Genomic DNA, 19,120 nt, shown 5'->3' on the forward strand with positions numbered 1-19,120 from the left:
ACTCACACTGCTTGTCGACGTCCACCAGCAAGCACCGAATAACGCAATACCTATACACGCTGCATCACGAGTCTCTTTACTACTGTATATAGATAGATAGATTTGCACTGGCCACGCTTTACTGTAGACGGACGAATGGAGCGCAGCCACGGGCAAGTATCAAAACCTCCTTACTTATTCCTTCCCGTTCCCCGACTAACCACCATTTACGAATAAATCATGTGCGAGTTATCACTTATTTGGCAGGTAGGCATCCAGGGCCTTCTGACGTAGTCCGTCAGATGGACAACACTCACGAATCTCTCACCACTTAAAAGGTTATATTCGATGCATGACAGGTACCCACCTACCTACGTACGTACTCTGCTACGCGCGGAATGATGAACTACCTAATGCGACGATGAGGGGTGGTGTGATTTGTAGCACTGAGACAGGTCAACAAGAAGCAACCGATATATTTCCCGTTGGTTTTGGTTTGCCAATTTCCTTTTCCGAAGTACGACTGTAGAACAGCGAGTGAGCAAGCACTGTTCCCCAATATAAACCTCGGTGGTTCCTACTCTACTACCGACACAAATGTGCAGACAACCAGGGGGTGCTCGGGACAACATTTCTGCTGCCGCGGATACCTTCCACGATTCCGAACGGATACCTGGTGGCGTCACGATTGCTCTCCCAAAGAAACGGCCTGACTGACCACCGCACTGGGTCTGTAAGAATTTGACACTTTGGTTGGCCACAAACATGCAAACATAAGCTCAGGTAATGAGATTCCACTGAAAGTCTCTTCAACGTACATGCCAACTACGGCATGCGCTGCAGATGTCCCTATTCAGGTTCGTCATTGCTTACTACATACAAATACATCACTAACTCAACTATCTGGTGTGGGTTCTCAGCGATCTTGGTGATTTAAGTGTCGTCATTGATTATCAAGAGTAGCAAATATTTTTGTACATCCTTGAACCCAGCACAACAGAACACGTAATATATATATACACACAGCTCAAGTCAAGAATCTCATCATACAAATGCCTCGAAATGCTCTTCACTTTGTGAACGGCGCCAACACCCAAACCCAGCAGAACGCTAGGCAAGGAAAGTCAACGCCATTCCTCAGATTCGTCATCTAAGTTTGTAATCATATGAGAGGTTGGTCCGTCAAATGTAGTCGTTGATGGTCACTGCGGCTCAAGTGGGAAAATGCAAAGTGAATTGATCTCAAAACAGTGCGATTGATCCCACCACAGCAGCCACTCGTTCCAATTGTTCCAGATGTCATGGCATGACTATGGGTGATGACAGGGTATAGCAAAACAGAGTTACAAATGGTGTATAATACTAACACATTAATCCATCTTCTTGAAAATGTCCAAGTTTATCGATAAACAGAGTTTCATCAATAGTCTCTTTAAATAGATATAATATCAACTTACAAGAGATCATGGTCAACTCCACCAATCATTCGAAGCACGTGGTGTGGTTGGACAGCTATAAATACTTGATGACATTTCAGAGCTGTGAGAGTACTTTCAAGCATTGAAGCCTCGATTCACTGGCTGTGGCAGCAGATCTCGGCTAACAAGTTGGATTCACTGGGTGCTGAAACATAGATCTCGGCCACCAAGCCAACAAGTTCACTGATTGCTGTAGAGCAGGATAACAACTTTGGATGCATTGATTGCTGTAGCCTCGCAGCACTGGTCTGGCCATCTCGACTGTGTAGCCAAATAGTTTGGCTGAGTTGGGAATGATATCCACACAACTATTAAGAGTGACGAAGGCACTACAGTACTGCGCAGTAGTGTCAACATTGGTGACCATTGGAATCGGTATATCATTACTAGTGTAGTAAATGTAAACATGTAAAATACACTCGAGGCTGTCAAAAGCATTGCAGTGTGTACGCGCAGTACTGTATGCCACTCGTTCGTCGAACTGCAGTCCTTGAATGGACGTACTTCGTTACGCCTTCATCGTGTCGTGCTTCTACGCGCACAACGCAAGGGCAACCAGCAGAAGCACTCCGACGTGCGCCATAGACTGTGCAGCGTCGTTTTGATCGCTCCCACTCGCGGTAGAGCTTCCGCTACTTCCTCCAGAGGATGATCGTGTCGCCTTTTCCAGCGCCGGGAACGACGGCGTGCCAGCTGGACGCTTGATGCAGTCGCTGGCCTCGACGGTGCAAACTTCGCACAGCTGCGCGAGCAGTTTTCGTCGGCATCCAAACTTGGCCGAGGAGCAGAGCGGACTATTCACATAACAGGGGGGGTTGGTCGCTGCGAGGGTCGCTACGTCTGGAAAGGCTTTCATGTTGGCGCCTTTGACGGGGTCAGCAACCTGGGTGCCATAGTATTGGATCATCTTTTGGCTGCGGGCAGTGTTGGCCGACCGATCGGTGGGATTCTCCCAGAATGGCAAGCTTTGACCGGTTTGGGAGCTGTATTCGATGCCGCCGTCTTGGCAGAACGCGTACCGGTTGGGGTATTTCTCTCCTGCCGACGACGTCATGCTCGTGATGCCCACGAGGTCGTCGATGTTGACATATCCGAGCAAGTTGTACGAGAATGTGCACGCAACTCCGTCTGGAACGACGCCAAGCGGACACAGGCCGCCCTTGAGTTGCGCCCGGCACGCGTCTGACTTTGCCCCAAACGGCTTAGTGAAGCACGAATTCGGGAACGAAAACCACACGTTGTTGTCGTACGGTGCTTTGGGGTTGTCCAGCCGGTTCTCGCCGCCCACACAAGGCCCAATGTTGGGCTGTCCATTGCCACCAAAGTACTGCAAGCACTCCTTGGGCAGCGTCGTGCCAGCCGTTGGAGTGCACATGCCGTTGTCCATGGCCACAAACTGGCAGTATTCGGGGTAAATGGCCGTGTTGGAGCCGTATTCAGCGATGCCGTACGTTGGCTGGACAATTGTGATGTCGTAAAACCACACGTAACTCATGTTGCTCTTGCGGGAACAGCCAGGTACGATGGCCTGGTCGATGCCTTCCGATTGCACGTACATTAGCGCGCCTTCGACGCTCGCCGTGTTGACCGTATCCAGCGACGCCACGTACTTCTCGTTGAATGTGTTTGTTCCAGTCTTGAAAACGGCCACCCACACATTGTTGTCGGTATCCCACACGGGCGGGTCCGATTGCACGCGAGCTTGGATCGACCGGACGGGGGTCATCTTCCATGTATTCTCCGCCATCACTGCAGTCACGACAGATGCGGCGACGAACGCGAAAAGATGGCCGAGCATCATGGGGTCAACGCTCGCTTGATGTGTGTTGGGGACTCGAAAGGTCTCACAGTGGCGGTTCACACTCGGCGGGAGTTTCAAACCTTCTTTAGTAACCTACATTCTGAACCAATCAAATCACGCCGAGGGTATAAATACCCAGCGTCACGGATGCTACCTAATATTTTAATATTAATACTATTGAAATAGTATTAATATATTTCTTACTAGTACTAGTATAATACTACTAAACAGTACTACTACACTACTACGTACTACTTCGAAGTAGTAAGTTACTTAGTACGAAGTAGTAGACAAAAGTACACTGAGTACTGTAGTAGCGTTAGTATTACTAACTATATTAATGCTTGTAATCTTACCAGTATTATCGTACTAACAGTAAGTACAGTACTTCCCTTTATCTGGGTATTTACGAAACAAACTACGAAACACACCTACTACTAGTAGTACTAGAGTATCATGTGGTGAAATTATGCAAGTGCCAGACCAAGCTGAGCTTGAGACTTACTCCGAGTACGACGTTGCTACGGTGGAAGACCATGTACAGCCTGCCAACAATCCGGTACACCCAGTAGCAATCACAGGCACGCTTCGCTCATACTAAGCAGTTCGGTGTTGGCACGACCCGAGACAATCAACTAATCCAACTGCATCAACTTCGATGTTGGTGACCCCAGGGACACGTCACTTAGCTCCAATCGAATATAGTGTTAAATGCACTTCGCTACTGTACAGCTACAGTGCAACTTCATAATCATGATGTTTGTACTGCCAAGACGTCGACCGCCATGTAAATGAGGCACTGCATGCCGCGCACCTCGAGTGGCGCCATAACTTAATAATATTGTTGATGTGCTAAGAGGTCAAATATTGTTGTTGTCATAAGAGGTCCCAGTGCACGCGGAGGTGAAGTCCTTAGTCTTGAACACCGACTTTGTGAACAATACCGCAAAGTATCTCTCCATCTAACGACTGTACTGCCTTGCGACTGCCGTTATTCTAACTAAACGAACGCAAGAGCAAAACAGTTAGTCTAACATGTGCATCACGTTGACTTTCCAGTAACTAGTTATTGTACGGAGTGTGAAGAGTCCGCCGGGATGCACAGCGTCGGGTCCAGCATACAGTCATGTTGCTGGGTCTCGAAGGTCCGCGCAGTGTCAAGGACGACCATCTGTCCTGGCAGGAGTTCCCGCACATTTCCTCGCGTCGCGGACTTGCGCAGCACCAGATCCGCCTGGCGCTGCACCGCTTTGGTCAGCGAGGACGGCGCCAACGTCAAGTTGGCGAGCCCGACCAGGCGATTCGGGACCACTTGGCCATCTTGAAGTGCTAGTCGAGCATTTCCATGAACGAAAACCAACGTACCGCCGCTGTTATGCTGGTTGTACCACCACTTCTATGCTGGTGGAGGAGGTTCGTGTAGCAGCGTCTGTGCTATTGTTGCCTATGGTGGGGCGTGTTGATATCTGTCCACAGTAAATTACGTAGTACTTACTAATAGTATGCATGTTTCGTGATTGTTTCGTAAATCACCATATATCTAAGATACAAGCAATCGGATACAAATTTCAAGATAGCAGGAATTAGATACAAGTGATTTACGAAACAAAAACGTTTTGTGATTGCTAGTAGTCTGGTGTATTTTGTTTCGTGTTTGTTTCGTAAATCGTGTATACTTCAGTATTAATATACACGTACTAGTAGTAGTACTAATCACCTTCAAACGCGTCAGAAACACGTTCCAGAATAGGAAATTAATCAGAATGTTGGTATTGCTTATCCTTCGGCAATCTTCCCAGTATAGGCTGTATACAAGGAACGACTTCGTCAACAAATCCTGGGGTATGTGCAGTTAGTTATGTACTTATACTAGGATGGTCAAGGCCATGATAACAAACGTGACGACGCCAACAACCGTGGAGGATGCAGCCCCAGCGGTACCCGGCGGTGCAGGCTTTCCGTTGGCCAATGTGGGCCTGGGCGGCGAGAACTGTTTGACGAGTGTCGGGAAAGGAGCGGCGTTCGACGGCTTCTTGACACATTCAGGGCTGTCGACGGTGCATAATTCGCACACTTGCGCAAGCAGGCGACGTCTGCAGCCAAGGGCGTTTTGAGAGCACAAAATGTTGTTCACGTAGCACGGCGGATTCGCGGCGGTGAGGTCCGTGACGTTGGGGAACGGCTTGAAGTTGGCCGCGACGCCCTTGCCGGCGGTCACAGTGTCAGAGTACAGCGTCATCATCTTCTTGGTGCGTTCCGCGTTGGCCGTCACGTTCAACGGGTCGTTCCAGAACGTCAAGTTGGAAAAGCTCGTGTCAAAGTTGTACTCAATGCCACCGGCCTTGCAAAACTGGACACGGTCCGTGAAGTTTTGGGTCGGGGAGCCGGGGACGGGCAAGCTCGTGATGCCGACCAAGTCGTCGATGCTCACGTAGCCCAACACGTCGAACGAGTACGTGCACGTGACACCGTCGGGCGCCACACCCTTGGGGCACAATCCGCCCTTCATCGCCGGATCGTTGCGGCAAGTGGTCGACTTTTGGTCAAACGGCTTAATGAAACAAGGGCCTGGGAATGAAAACCACACGTTGTCGGCGTAGTTCCCTTTGGGGTGGGTCTTGCGAGGCTCCCCTCCAACGTACGGACCAAGGTTCGGGTTGTAGTTGAGGCCAGAAAACTGCAAGCATTGCTCTGGGATGGTGGTTTCCCGCAGGGTGCACATGCCGTTGTCCATGGCGACGAACGCACCGTATTCAGGAATGACGCCGCCGTCCGTGCCATACTCAGACACCGCAAAGTACGGCTGAACAATCGTAATGTCGTAAAACCAAATGTACGTCATGTTGGTCTTGCGCGAGCAAGCATTGTCTACGTCGAGGCCAATGCCTTCCGTTTGCACGTAGAACAACGCACCTTCGACACTAGCCGTGTTGACTGTGTCCAGCGACGCCTGCCATCGGAACGTCGGGTCAGGGCTGAGGTTCTTGAAGTTGGCAACGAATGCTTTCTGGTTTGCATCCCACACAGGCGGCGACGATTGGACACGAGCTTGGACCGAGCGAACCTTCTTCATGGACCACGCCACAGGGGTGGGGGGAGGGGTGAAGGTCGGAGAAGTGGATTGCGCGGCGGCAAAGCACGCGCCTCCAAGAAGAGCAAGCATACGAACCATCCTTGGGAAGACGTCTGGTCGGTGGCGACAAAGTCGAAATGGAAGGAGGCGATGCGACGACCGTGTGTTACAGAACCAATGTTTTGAAGGCAGAGATATCAATGTACCCCCATAATGTACGTACTACGTACTGTACGCTCGATCTCTTAACAAAGAACATGTCAAACGTACATTCCAAAACCGTACATTACTTAATGTACATGTTTGTACGATAAAAACCGCAACGGAGCAAACGTACTTTCAGAACAAGACGACGGGCAAAATTATTTTGACCCTCCGCGCGTAGTAGCGGGACACACTTAGCCGACAGGATTGTGTCCAGTCGCGTTCATGTTCGAGATGAGTGAGGAGGTAGAGAGAGGTGACACGTCCTATAGTTAGTTACTGGAATGGACTTCATAAGTTACTCGGAGTACAGTAGTTGGCAAGACATCGTACAGTGAAACGTTAGGACATAAGTTACTTAAGTACTACCGTACGTAGCGGATAGTAATGGATACAAGTGTTAAGTGTGTCACATTAGCGTTTTTCAAGCACAAGTAGGCCGCCTGGTCGCTGATTGGCTGACACTTGAAAAAAACGGTAAACAACACATACAAACCGCCTTTCAACGATTGCATACTCACTCGAAACCTTCAAGTGACGAACCTTGGGCACTCGTTCGAAGTACTACCAGTAGTACTGTACTCGAGTACTTCAAGTACAGTAACGTTAATATAGAAAAGCCCCTGGTCCCAATTAGAATAAACACCGATTCGAAGTACTATTGTGAATTCGCTATAAACTTCCAAAATTCGCCTGGTTTGTCGAATCAATATTGAATCACGCCGGAGTTCTGATTGGTTGAATATACTTGTCCTTTCTTCAAGAGCCAATCAAAGCCACTCAAAATTAGATTAGCCAATAGTATAATTTCAAATTCAAGCAATAATGGGTCCGGTACTAACTGTAAAAGTGCTCAAACATCCGGATAACAGCCACGCCGTCTTGCGGATGGGAAACGTTACAAAATGTGTTACCGGTGGTCGAATGATGCTATGTTACACAACATCAATCGACCGTGCATGAGGAGTGTACGACTTCAAGCTATGCCTGAACCATCTGCATGTAGTTCAGTGTTTATGGAGCAGCGATGCGGCGACGATGACTTCCCACCACCGGAATACCATGATGGCTATTACTTGGTCGTCGTGGCACAGCCAGCATGCATGCCTTCGTCTGCAGTATATTATGTCTACTCGTCCACAAGCACGTTCTTCTCGATAAAGTCGAGGAATCTGTCGCCGTATTGGTCGGGCGGCACACTCGAAATGTCCTTCTTGTTGTGCACGAGTCCTTTGAACACCGTTTCTGTGATCTTGCGTGTGTTGTATTGCTGCAGGATGTCAATGATGCCTAGGACACAGCCCATCAACCGACTTCCTAATTCTCGTGCCTTACCAACAAAGTAGATCTTCCCGTTCTTCTTGCGGGTGCTCAATCGACCTAGGACACCGCCAAAGTCCTTGCAAAAGATCGATCCGCCCGACGGCGACTTGGGCGTCGTGTCCAGCGTCCGCGGCGACCTGCATCATCGTCATCATCCATCGCATGCCTCTCGTTGTGGGTACTAGCCATGGATATATCTCAACATGTTGTACGTACAAGGGGGCGTCTGTGAATTCAACATCATCGTCCGAGTTGTCGTCGCTCGCGGTGTCGGAAATATGGGACGACATCGCCCCGAATTCGTGCAACTTGAGGTCGTTTAGAGTTTGCAGCGGCGACGACGCGGCACTGGGTTGTCGACTGTTCCTACCATACTCGTGTCATGCCAACGGCGGTGTGCGATGGGTTGATCTCGGCACGTTGATCAACGTACGGGACGGCCGAGGTCAGTTGAAGGAGCGGCGGCGTCGGATGCGTCGTGGGGGACAAGAGAATCTCTTGGCCCGAGTCGTGGATGCCAATCAGGAGACTGTAATCCATGATCTTCATGCGTTTGAGGAACGCCACGTCCTGCAGTCACAAACTCGCATCACGATCGCATCCCATGACACATGCAAGACGACAAATAGTGTAATAACGAACGAACGATAGGACGGACCCACGTACGTACGTACCTTGCGGAGTTGCTCAAGCATCATCGCGCGTTTCTCGGGGCCTAGGGACAAGTGGATGTGCTCGTCCACGAGGTCGTTGTCTTTGAGTACGCCGTTCTTGCTCTTCTCGTGGGGCGTAGCGTTGCGGCCGACTTTCGATCCTTTCAAGTCGAACCGCAGATGGATCTCCTTGGGCGTGTTGAACACACTCGCCATGATCACAAAGTGCATTTGCTTCTTCAGGTGGTGCATCTTGACGCGGTGCATGCCGTAGAACCGCGTCACGAGCGTGTTGGGGTTTTCCATGACAAACTACCCAGCGACTTGTCAACAAAGATACACACATGTTGATGTCGGGATACTTTGTAATAATGCGGCAGGATCCGGCGGAGAAACTTGGACTCGTCCTGCGTCTGCGTCTTAATCATGAACCGGCCGTCGTGCGAGTAAAAGAAGAACTGCCCCGACTTGGAGTTGGACATGAACTCGATGTAGTTGAAATCTCCGCACAGTGTGACCATGTAGTCCGCCTGCCCCAGAGTTCGCCATGAGTCTCGAGGTGTTGTGACTCCCTAGGTACAGAGAACTACCACGTAGTATGACTGTACGTACACTGTCAATGTCAAACCGGCGACGGATTTGGCGGAAAATGTCGGGCGAGTAGTCCTTCAGCAGCACCATCACATCCGTATGTGATTGGGATAGTTCGTTACCTTGAATTTGAACGAATGTGCGAGTTTCGACCGCAGGTTGGCGGGAAATTCCCTCTTGTCCACGCGCATAAAGTCGTTCATGGTCAGACGCTGCTTGAACATGTTTAAGCTGCCCGCCTGGAACACACATGAGATTCCCCAAGGACAGCAACATTTCATTCATACCGAGTTGAGGATGCCAGTCATCATGCCATACGTGAGCGTGTACTGCTCATGCTGGCCATCGATTTCGTTGCCGTCGGGCTTTTTGAATGTCAACTTGGACGTTTGCCGAATGCTACAACATGATCAACACACTTTCATACGAAGAAGCGAAGGGAAATGTGTACAGTACTTGTTTTTGCCGTCAAATTGATTGGTGATGTCGATGGCTTTGGCCGCAGGGGAACCTGGCTCTGCCACCACTAGAGTTTGCGCCATGTCTGGTGTACTTGACAGAGACGCGGCCCCCGAAGCCGACACGGCCACATCGCTCATAGAGCGCTGCTTTGCAAAGCCAGGACTCGAGGAGTTGCGCGTCGCCTTGTCAGCACTCAAGTGGCCAACGTCGATGGAAGCGGCCGTGGCGGATGGGCGGCCTTCGGTTTTGAAATCCAGGTTGAATTTGCTGTTGCGCAAGTCGCCAATCGATGGGAGGTCGTCGGCGTCCGCAACCTCTACTACTTTCTTGTCCGTGTCATGGTGACGTTGTGGCTCGATCGGACTTGCAAGGGGGAGAAAGACAGCAACACTGGCGGTAACATCGCTGTTCCGCGGCGTGATCTCCATGGGAACGAAGCGTGGGAGCTGGGTGGCACAACCGAGGTGTTGTATATGTATGCTGCTTGAGGGCCGCTTGCTTGACTTGCTCAAAAATGATCGACGGCCGTTTCACCGGACGTCTAAAGATATCGACCAATCACAACCGTTCATGACGTAGTTGAAGCGTGCGGATTGGTCCATTATGTGCCAGGATACAAGTGTAACGGTTACTGTCTTTGACACTGTTCAGATGTCCAGGCGATGCAACTACCTCTGCGAACATCAATGCGTGTATGTCTTCATGACGAGATATAATTGCTTCTTCCTTCGTCCTACTAGTATGTATCAACGACGAATCTACTTGGGCGGAGCAGAGTTTATTGATGGGAGCTCGACGAACGAACCATACAGCCGCCGTCGTATTCAGTGTCGCTGGTGAGTGTGTCTTACAGTGGTCTTGCTAGCCGTCCGCGTGGAATCCAATGCAGCCTCCTTCCATCAGTCCCCGAGTGAGCCGCATCGCAAGCATGGGCGGCGCTAAGCTGGCATTGACATTTCTCGGAATGCAACTCCAAGAGCTTGTCCATCCCATTCGGTTGTTCTCTGTGTCACCTGCGTGAGTGTGTAGAAAAGCCCGTCTCCACGGTGGAAACTCACACTAAGATCGGCCGTGTCGAATAATCGGTGGCCTTCATGCATGCGGAAGGACAGGGGTTCGACACCACCTTTCAAAGGAGAAGCGTTCTGGAAAGACTATATCGATTCAGGCAATGTCGCTGGTCGTTTGGAGAGTTGAAAGGCCGTAGGGGACGGCACACCGTCGATCGATGCGGTCCACGTACTGAACATTCCACAAGTACGCAAGAATGCAGCAACAAACAAGGTGCTCTAAGTAGAAGCCAGTCAGGCTGCACGCTGATCACGCGGAATTCCAATCCGCCCTGTCGTGGACCGGTTGCTTGACAGTGTCCGTAAGTTCACGTCCAACGGAAAAGCGTCATACCTACTTCACTGCAAACGCATGACGTAGTGTGGGTCCAATCGATGATTCACCTCGGGACTGTGGAGTTGTCTTGCATGGGCAGATTCATGAGGTCGCCCAACAACGTCGTGGTGCACATCACACCGAGCAACATGTGCTAGTGCCGTGATGGTGACTTGTGCATAACGGCACAATGGTCACTGAGTGGAGGCACTCGATGCATGCGACGCTGCCAGTGGTTTCTCCCATGTCACTGTCATGAACATGTACATACGAGAGCTGTGCAAGGAAACGTTCGTGGAGTCCAAGACTTGCATGTTGAGTTGGATGCATTTGGGGAATCTGCTGTTTTGTTACCTTGCTGTGATTGGTCAATTTGTCATCGCATACTGTGTTGCCAAGGATATATCGCAGAAACCTGCGGCACCAGCATCGTGGCCTGTCCTCGCAGAGTAGTCCAACGCCATGGGGAACGAACAGTCCTCGTCCGCACGCCAGCAGCATACGCTCATACATCGAACTAGCTCCAGTGGAAGCTCAGGCGACAAGAGACTGCGATCGCCGGACCATTATGCAGGCCTCCCATTCGTCGTGTGGAACGGACAGCATCACTTTGCCGAGCCTTCCAGTTACAAGTACAACAGCAGAGGGTCTCAGGTGCGCGCATGATTCTAGCTTATCCTATCCTTCACGTGACGATATGGTGTATGTGTGTGTGGCGGTGTAGGTCCAAGGGCACGTCGTGTTTGTCGACCCGATCCGGGCAGACAATGAACTCCGCAACGCCGATGCCTTGGCCGGCAACATTGCCGTCGTCGAGCGCGGGGGAAGGGTGCACTTTCCAGACATCATTCGCCGACTGATAAAAGCGGGCGTCACGGGATGCATCTTCATCGAGCGGGAAGCATACTTTGGGCCCAAGATGTTGTTTGAGGGCTTCCACTCGTCAGGGCGGCAGTCCGTGGACATCCCCATCGTCCGGCTGTCGAAACACCACGCCGACCAATTCATGGCCAAGAAGCCGTCCAAGGTCGTCATCGAGTTCCTCCGCGGCCCAGCGGCGCTCGAGCGCTTGGAGGCCGACGACATCCCGTTCGGCATTTCCACGGCGTCGCGGCTCGGCGAAACCGCCATCCTGCGCTCGTTGCTCTTGTCTGCGCAAGCCAAATTGTCGATCAAGGTACTACTGTATATATATATACGTATATCTGCACAAATATATCATGCCGATATATATATTTCATCTTATTCGTTTTGCAATGACCGGTCATCTGGTGTACACATTTAGGAGATTCCGCTGTCGCATGCGCTGTGCGATGCGGCTGAGAACGGCCACGTGGACTGTATTGAAGTGCTGCACACGGGTGGTGTGTCGTTGAACGAGCACAAGGTTGGTACTAGTACACAATTTGCATGAACTGCTATTATTCATATATATACATATAATACTTTGTTGACGATATTATGAATAGCCCAATGGCACAACGCCGCTGATGGTGGCGTGTTCCGTCGACAACATTGAAGTGGCCCGAGCGTTGGTCATGTTTGGAGCCAACATTGACGCAGAAGACGTACGGGATATATATCTATATAAATATATAAATATATTGTGTGTATATGATGATTATATATATCCTTATATAGGGTGTATATCATGATTATGTATATATATGTATAGCTTGATTATATATATATATATATATACGGGTAGGTGCATGACCACACGGCGCTGATGATTGCGGCGCGAGATGGGTCGGACGCGTGCTTGAAGTACTTGATTCGAAAGGGAGGCGGGATCAACTTGTCGCGCAATCGGGTACAAACGTCGCCGTGTTTGGGGGTGTTGTTGATGGGATTGCCGTAGAAACGAGGCACGACGGCCTTGCACAACGCCGCTCGCAGCGGCCACGGCGACTGTCTGGCCACGTTGATCGACGCCAAAGCCGACTTGGACGTCCCGAGCGTAAGCCCGTTCCTGTGCTTTGGTTTGGTTGACATGTATATCTCGTGGTAGGCCAACTCGACCACGGCGCTGATGGAAGCGGCCCGCGCTGGGAAATTGGGCGCCGTCAAGCAACTCGCCGACGCAGGAGCGAGCTTGACAGCAAAAGATGTACAGATTCATGCGACGAGCTACATACACTGATGTTGGCTTTTGATATCCGTAGCGAGATGGAAACACGGCGGAATCGATTGCCGCGCGCGCTGGACACCAGACAATCGAAGACTACTTGCACGAACGCGCGGAAAATGTGACGATTTCCTCAAACATGCCTGCCTGTCTGTATGACGACATTGCGAGTAGGAATCGGTCAAGGACCAGCGACGCCACATCGAAGAAGCGGTGGGCACGCCAGGGTTTACCGTGTTGGACCTGATCGGCATGTCCGACACCAAGGACGGCGTTAGCATTGACATCCTCAAGCGCGAAGTGCTGCGGAACCCACGGACGGTGGCGTGGTTGGAGGAGCCGCATGTGATTTTCGACGTCCTGCGGCAGCTCACGGCGGCGCCACCTTGCACGAAAATAGACCCGCTCTATGGCGCGTACAAAGCGCATCACTTTTGCTGCCAAGTCGCGCTCTGGTACGGCGTCCATGTATTTGAAAGAAACGGCCACGTCGACTTGGAAACGTGCGTCGGGTACTTCAAAGTGCTGTTCAACTTTTTGTGTCGCCCGGGCGAGCTGGACCCGGTGCTCGTGATTCTCTTCTGCGACGTGGTCAACTGTTACGTCAACCACCGCGGCCTCGGGCCAGCCATGGTGTACTTCTTGGGCACCGAGAGCGCGCACATTGTGCCGTGGCTGGTGTGCCACATTGGGCTCGACTCGATCCGCGACTCGCTCGTGTGGCTGCTCTACTCGGATTTGTCCAAAGCTGGCCAAGGGTATGTGGCGCAGAGCGGCCTCTTTGGGTGCATGCTGGACCGGCTCTATTCTTGGCAACGCACGCTCAGCTGGGGCGTGGGCACGGCGTACCAGCGCGACTCGGTCGAGAACATTTGCTCGCTGCTCAAGTACATCGTGTTCCCCCCTTCCGTGTGCGACGCGGTAGTGTTTGTGGAAAACCACGACTTGTCGCTGCCCCTCATCACGGCGCGCACGCCCCCCGGCCTGCAAAACGAGCTGCTGCGGACGCTCTTGGCGCATTTGTGCCGCACAGACCACGCGCTCCAAGTGTTTCTGGACTTGGGGTACGCCGAACTAACCAGACAAGTGTGCGCTAGCGCCAAGTTGCCGCTCGAGGAAGGCGGGGCGCTGTCTGTGCTCATGATGCTCATGAGTACGTTGGGCTACCACAAAAAGAAGCGCGACGTCGCCAGCGTCGAGGGGCTGCTCCGCGATGTCCACTGCGACCTCACGACCGTATTGGTGCCCCGCGTGGCGTCGATGGTCGCGCTGTGCAAACAAGTGGTGGCCAAACCAGGCAAGACCGGCAACACGCTGCTGTGCCTCGTCACGTTCCTCAAGCGATGTATCTTTCTCCAGCACGGTGCGCTGAATGCGTCGTTGGCGTCGGCAGGCTGCATGCCGGTGCTCATGTCGAGCTTCGAGTCGAACCCGACCAACAGCATGCTGCACCACGAGGTCACCGACATCATTCGGTTCGTGCTACTGGACCCCGACCAAAAGCGGCTGCCGTCGTGTCCGCTGCTCAACAGTCTGTTTGTCTCGTCCACGAGTTTGCTGCTGTTTGTGATGAAGTCATATCACGCCCGGGTGCAGTACAAGGGTCACATGACCACGATTGCCAACAGCATCTTTACCTTGATCAAGTACGTATATCTCAATCATATCCCCCAAACATGTGTTGACAGTGGCGGATGTTGTAGCACGCCGAGCTACAAGGACAAGTCCGCCATCACGTGCCAGGAACTGGTGCGGCAGTACACGCTCGGGACCCCCGAGTGGGCCGAGTTTGAAACGGTGCTGGCCAAGCAGAACGCGGTGGAAATGACGCCGCTGGGCCAGCGCCACGCGCCACTCTGCTCTGGCTGCATCAGCTTGAAGGAGAGCTCGTCCAAGTACGTGACGAGCACGCTCGGCCACGTCGAGCGCATGAGCGGGTACCTCGAGACCATCTTTTCTGGGGCGGCGACATTCCACTGCAAAGTGAACGTCACGGACGACAGCATCTCGGGGTTTATGTACAAGAAGGACAAGATTCACGACCATATTCCCGTGCCAGAGCCCACGCGCGTGTCGTCGTTCATCCAGTTCCCTGTGCCCATGCCCTTTCACGCGCTCACGTTCACGCTCACGTACGTGGGACTGTGTCGCAAATGCGACAAGTTGTGGTACTGCGACACGTTGCACAGCGGCACGGCCAACTGGACCACGCGCATGAAGTGGGTGATCCCGACGTCGGTCCGGAAATGGTACTCGTTTGGGGCGTCGGCGGGGCCCGGGGGAGGAGCCCACGGCATCCAGTTCACGACCAAGGGGTACAAGAACTTTCTCGTGATGACCGACACGTGGGGCCGGCAGGAGCAGTGGATCCATGCGATCGAGGACGCCATCGAGGCGTCGTTGACCAACATCCACGTGTCGAGTGCGAATGCGCTGGCGATTGAGATCGACAACGACGCGGACAACAGCACGATCGACGCCATGAAGAAGAACGAGACGGGCACCGACGTTGGCGAAATGCGGAAACGTGCGCAAACCGTGGGGACGACTGGCCTTACCAAAGAGCTGGATCTAAAGATGTTCCAGAAGAGCATCACGTTCGACGTCAAGACGAAACCCATGCTCGGGATGATCAACCGTCTGCCGCCGCGGTTCCAAACCGATCCGAACGAAGCCGCCGGGCCAATGGATACCAAGGGCAGCATCCGGCACGTCGCGTCCCTGCCAAATTTGGCGGCATATGAAAAGCAATTAAAAAAGCAGCACTAGATAGCGTATGATTTTTGTAGTCCAGTGACATTCGAACTTGTTGGATAATGATACTGTACCTACACTACTTGTGGTTTCTCTGTGGTTACTTGTGAGTTTGGTCGACGAACTATGTACAGTGGACGTGGCTTATATTTTTGTCAAGAAGACCCCCCCCATGCTTCACGTTCAATCGTGTGTACGTGTATATAACCATTCGTGCCAAAAATAGACTAAACCATACAACGAAAAGCACTCTGCCCATTGCCATCGAGACGGCAAGTGGGCGATGCAGCCCAGCGGCGACAGCCGAGCGCTTCCTCCAGAAAGTCGTGCTACCGCCAGGCCCTTCGAGACATTGCCCAATTTGAACGTGGACCCCTTGGCGGACATTGAGGCTGGCATCTCACGCGATGTCCACCAAGTCGAAGAGGTCGTGAAGAAACACAGTCGCGTCGTAACCTCGCGGAGAATCTCCCGCAAGGTCACCCGAGACTCGATCAAGGTGATCGCGCGTCAGATGGGGTCACTCAGTCGGTTCAAAATCAAACGGCTTTCGATGGTCTCGACCACGGATCTCAAAATGGACACCCTCACCCCGCACGACATAATGATTACATACGGATTGTTCAACCTGGTGTTGATCGCTGGGGCGCTGATGAGCATTGGCTCGGTCGTGTGGTGGTCCAGTTCGAGGTTTTCTGTGACAGCGTCCCCAGACATGGACATCGAAGTAGCCCACTACCTTATTCAAGCGTTCACAAGTGCCGTGTGCGGAGTCTTTACCCGCAGGATGTACAAGTTGCCCACGGGGGAGCGACAGCCAGTGCAGTCGACGATGGCGCTGATTGCAGTGGTGTATGGGCTTGTTTCGTTAGGAGAAGTCGTATTTGGCATTGGCTTTTCCGGCGCCTACGGCTCCTGGGCGACGCGCCGTCATTGCTGGTACGACGGCCACGGACGGGCGGTGAATGTGGCCGTGCGGAACGTCCTCAATGCCATCCAAGCGGTGCTGCTATACGCCGTCCTCAACTTGCTCTGCCGATGCTTCAAGACACCCACTACCTCCAACGTGTCTACCGAAGTGGAATTTGCAGTCTGGCCCTACGCGTGCTACGTCGTGCTGCGAGTGGTGCTGGGCTGCACGTTTGGGTTTGTGTTGGACTACCTCCCCATGACCAACCTCGTCACAGTCGCGCGGCTGTACATCCACTCGTCCGTGGAGGTGGCCCCCGGTATCCTCATCACATGCGTTGTGATAACTGCCATCGACGGCGCGTTCTCGGCGTGGGCATTCCTTGAAATATCCCAAGTGCGGCGGTCATTTCGGCTCTGTTTTGTGAAAAACATTTCCAAGTTCATAGTCGCGTTCAACTTTTTCATGAATTACAACGTCAACATGGTGTTTGCGCTTGTGGTGTGTGGCCACGGCGTGTCGTGGCTCGTTCCCACCGAGTACTATGTGACCAGCTCCAATGGCATTCAGTGCACGGGCGCGACGGCCGCCATCGTTGGCTTCCGGCTCACCATCGTGGCATGGCTGCTCATCTCCATGTACGTAATGACGTTATCTTGTTGTCCAGCTTCCACGCCTAATGCATATATGTAGGTATGCGTGCCTACCCGCCGACGCCATGGGGCTGCGGGGGTGGATCCATTCGTCCCCGGGGGGGCTCGATGTCAAGACCAACCGCGTCCGGTACTTTGTACACCCGTCGGATGTGTTTCAGACGGCGAATTTCAACATTTCCGACCTGCTCAAGCACTCGTCGTCGTCGGCGTCGTCTGTGGCAACGATCGATCCGCGGCATTTCGTCCTGGAAGGGCAGATTGAAATGTTCAACTTTGCCTACTTGGCGTACGCGTGCGGCCACAAGGACTACTCGCAAGAGTTTATGCACTTGGACAACATGATTGGCGACAAGCGGTTTGGCCTGGTGGATCACATCCACGAGCCCCACAACGACACGCACTGCTTGATTGTGCAGTCGCCCGACAAGATCGTTGTGGCATTTCGGGGCACGACGAGCTGGAAGAACTTTCGGACTGACTTCAACGCCGCCCGCCGAGAATACAAGGTCAGCTTTGACCACATTGTGGACACTGTTGAGCCCGAGTACCGTCCTCAGAATGTGTCGCGCGTGAATTGCTGCAAGCGCAAGTACCCGTGGGTACACGAAGGCTTTTGGGTGGCATATCAAACTGTGGCGGGGCGGGTGCTCGCAGCGATCGAATGTTTGCACAGCCAGAGCCCGCGCCCGGTGTACGTCACGGGGCACAGCCTCGGGGGGGCGCTCGCCATCCTGTGCAGTTTGGACGTGGCGCTAAAGTGGGGCTCCCACCATGTGACGTGCACGACCTTTGGCTGCCCCCGCGTCGGCGGCAACGCGTTCAAGAAACTGTACAACGCCCACGTACCCGCCACGTTTCGCTTTGTCAACAGCCGCGACCCCATCTGCCACTCCCCCGTAAGCCCCCATATCATCCTCTGTCGCATGAAATACTCCAACGACAGATGTGATGCTGTAGATCCGGACGCTTTGGGACTCGTTCACGGAGGTCGGGACCACTGTGCTGCTCAATGACTTTGGCAACATGATCATCAACCCCAACATGCTCGAATACAGCATGCTCAACCGTGGGGTGTCGATGGAAGCGCACAAGTTGACGTTTTACCAGCTGTCGCTGCTGCTGTGGTGCACTCGCGCGCACGGGCGAACGTTCGAGCCGCAGTTCTGGCCCCACTCGCTCCAGCAGCTGCGGTGGTTGTGCGGTCACATCCCCGAAGTGCTGCAGTATTTAAGTCGCAGCTCATTGCTCGGGGGCGGGCACCCCATCTCCGAAGACGTCCGCCTCCTGTCTATCTTGCGCCACGTCCACAAGAACGTCCAGCCCACGTCGACCCGACTTGGGATATTCAAGCGAGAGGTGGCGTGCTTGTCGTGCAAAAGCATGATCGAGTCACTCGTCGAGAATGCAATTGTGCCGACAGAAGCCGAGGCAGTGGAAGTGGGGCGCATTTTGCTGGCCAAGGGCCACATCAACATGGTCGGCGGCATCGTGTTCAATAAGCACGGCCACTTTGTCCTGATCCAAGACTCAAAACCCCGACGCGCGAGCGTTCAGCACGACGAAGACATTAAGTAAACATGGGCTGGTTTGAAGTTGTTTGGGAAAAGGAACTACCAGTAGCGCCTCGTCCATATAGCATAACGTTGGGTGACTTTGTGTATGCTAGCACCCCGCCAAATAACTTTTCGCCTCCAAGTAAACAGAAACGAGTGTTGTTGTGGA

At 52.7% G+C, this 19,120-nt stretch overlaps 6 protein-coding genes across 19 annotated transcripts; 2 read left to right on the forward strand and 4 right to left on the reverse strand.

Moving 5' to 3' along the window:
- Positions 1 to 223: 223 nt before the first annotated feature.
- Positions 224 to 1,196, reverse strand: H257_17787 (hypothetical protein). Its single transcript, XM_009846716.1, has one exon. The coding sequence runs from the start codon at positions 744 to 746 to the stop codon at positions 390 to 392; it is 357 nt and encodes a 118-aa protein (XP_009845018.1). The 5' UTR covers positions 747 to 1,196; the 3' UTR covers positions 224 to 389.
- A 582-nt stretch (positions 1,197 to 1,778) lies between these two features.
- H257_17788 (hypothetical protein) lies at positions 1,779 to 3,298 on the reverse strand. The gene has a single exon (XM_009846717.1). The coding sequence runs from the start codon at positions 3,256 to 3,258 to the stop codon at positions 1,990 to 1,992; it is 1,269 nt and encodes a 422-aa protein (XP_009845019.1). The 5' UTR covers positions 3,259 to 3,298; the 3' UTR covers positions 1,779 to 1,989.
- A 1,026-nt stretch (positions 3,299 to 4,324) lies between these two features.
- H257_17789 (hypothetical protein) lies at positions 4,325 to 6,430 on the reverse strand (the record flags this gene model as incomplete). Its single annotated transcript, XM_009846718.1, has 2 exons — positions 4,325 to 4,587; positions 5,200 to 6,430. 2 exons carry the CDS (start codon positions 6,428 to 6,430, stop codon positions 4,325 to 4,327), a joined length of 1,494 nt encoding a protein of 497 aa, XP_009845020.1.
- A 989-nt stretch (positions 6,431 to 7,419) lies between these two features.
- H257_17790 (hypothetical protein) lies at positions 7,420 to 10,068 on the reverse strand. Its single transcript, XM_009846719.1, has 10 exons — positions 9,559 to 10,068; positions 9,390 to 9,501; positions 9,225 to 9,341; positions 9,124 to 9,177; positions 8,874 to 9,041; positions 8,533 to 8,823; positions 8,292 to 8,428; positions 8,075 to 8,218; positions 7,871 to 7,995; positions 7,420 to 7,825 (listed from the first exon to the last, which is right to left on the reverse strand). The coding sequence occupies exons 1-10, from the start codon at positions 9,990 to 9,992 to the stop codon at positions 7,665 to 7,667; spliced, it is 1,743 nt and encodes a 580-aa protein (XP_009845021.1). The 5' UTR covers positions 9,993 to 10,068; the 3' UTR covers positions 7,420 to 7,664.
- Positions 10,069 to 11,330: 1,262 nt separating this feature from the next.
- H257_17791 (hypothetical protein) lies at positions 11,331 to 15,921 on the forward strand. 14 transcript variants are annotated; one of them, XM_009846721.1, is made up of 10 exons: positions 11,331 to 11,604; positions 11,675 to 12,127; positions 12,236 to 12,337; positions 12,420 to 12,518; positions 12,659 to 12,763; positions 12,812 to 12,910; positions 12,962 to 13,060; positions 13,116 to 13,199; positions 13,253 to 14,724; positions 14,782 to 15,921. In XM_009846721.1, the coding sequence occupies exons 1-10, from the start codon at positions 11,413 to 11,415 to the stop codon at positions 15,845 to 15,847; spliced, it is 3,771 nt and encodes a 1,256-aa protein (XP_009845023.1). In that variant the 5' UTR covers positions 11,331 to 11,412; the 3' UTR covers positions 15,848 to 15,921. The 14 variants fall into 14 exon arrangements, with proteins under 14 accessions (XP_009845023.1, XP_009845022.1, XP_009845025.1 ...); XM_009846720.1 differs by having other exon boundaries at positions 11,347 to 11,604; positions 13,253 to 15,921; XM_009846723.1 differs by lacking the exons at positions 11,331 to 11,604; positions 11,675 to 12,127 and having other exon boundaries at positions 12,193 to 12,337.
- Positions 15,922 to 16,066: 145 nt separating this feature from the next.
- Positions 16,067 to 19,120, forward strand: H257_17792 (hypothetical protein). Its single transcript, XM_009846734.1, has 3 exons — positions 16,067 to 17,380; positions 17,436 to 18,294; positions 18,356 to 19,120. The coding sequence occupies exons 1-3, from the start codon at positions 16,116 to 16,118 to the stop codon at positions 18,971 to 18,973; spliced, it is 2,742 nt and encodes a 913-aa protein (XP_009845036.1). The 5' UTR covers positions 16,067 to 16,115; the 3' UTR covers positions 18,974 to 19,120.

This window comes from Aphanomyces astaci (genome assembly GCF_000520075.1).
Source record: "Aphanomyces astaci strain APO3 unplaced genomic scaffold supercont1.119, whole genome shotgun sequence".
NCBI lineage: Eukaryota > Oomycota > Saprolegniomycetes > Saprolegniales > Verrucalvaceae > Aphanomyces > Aphanomyces astaci.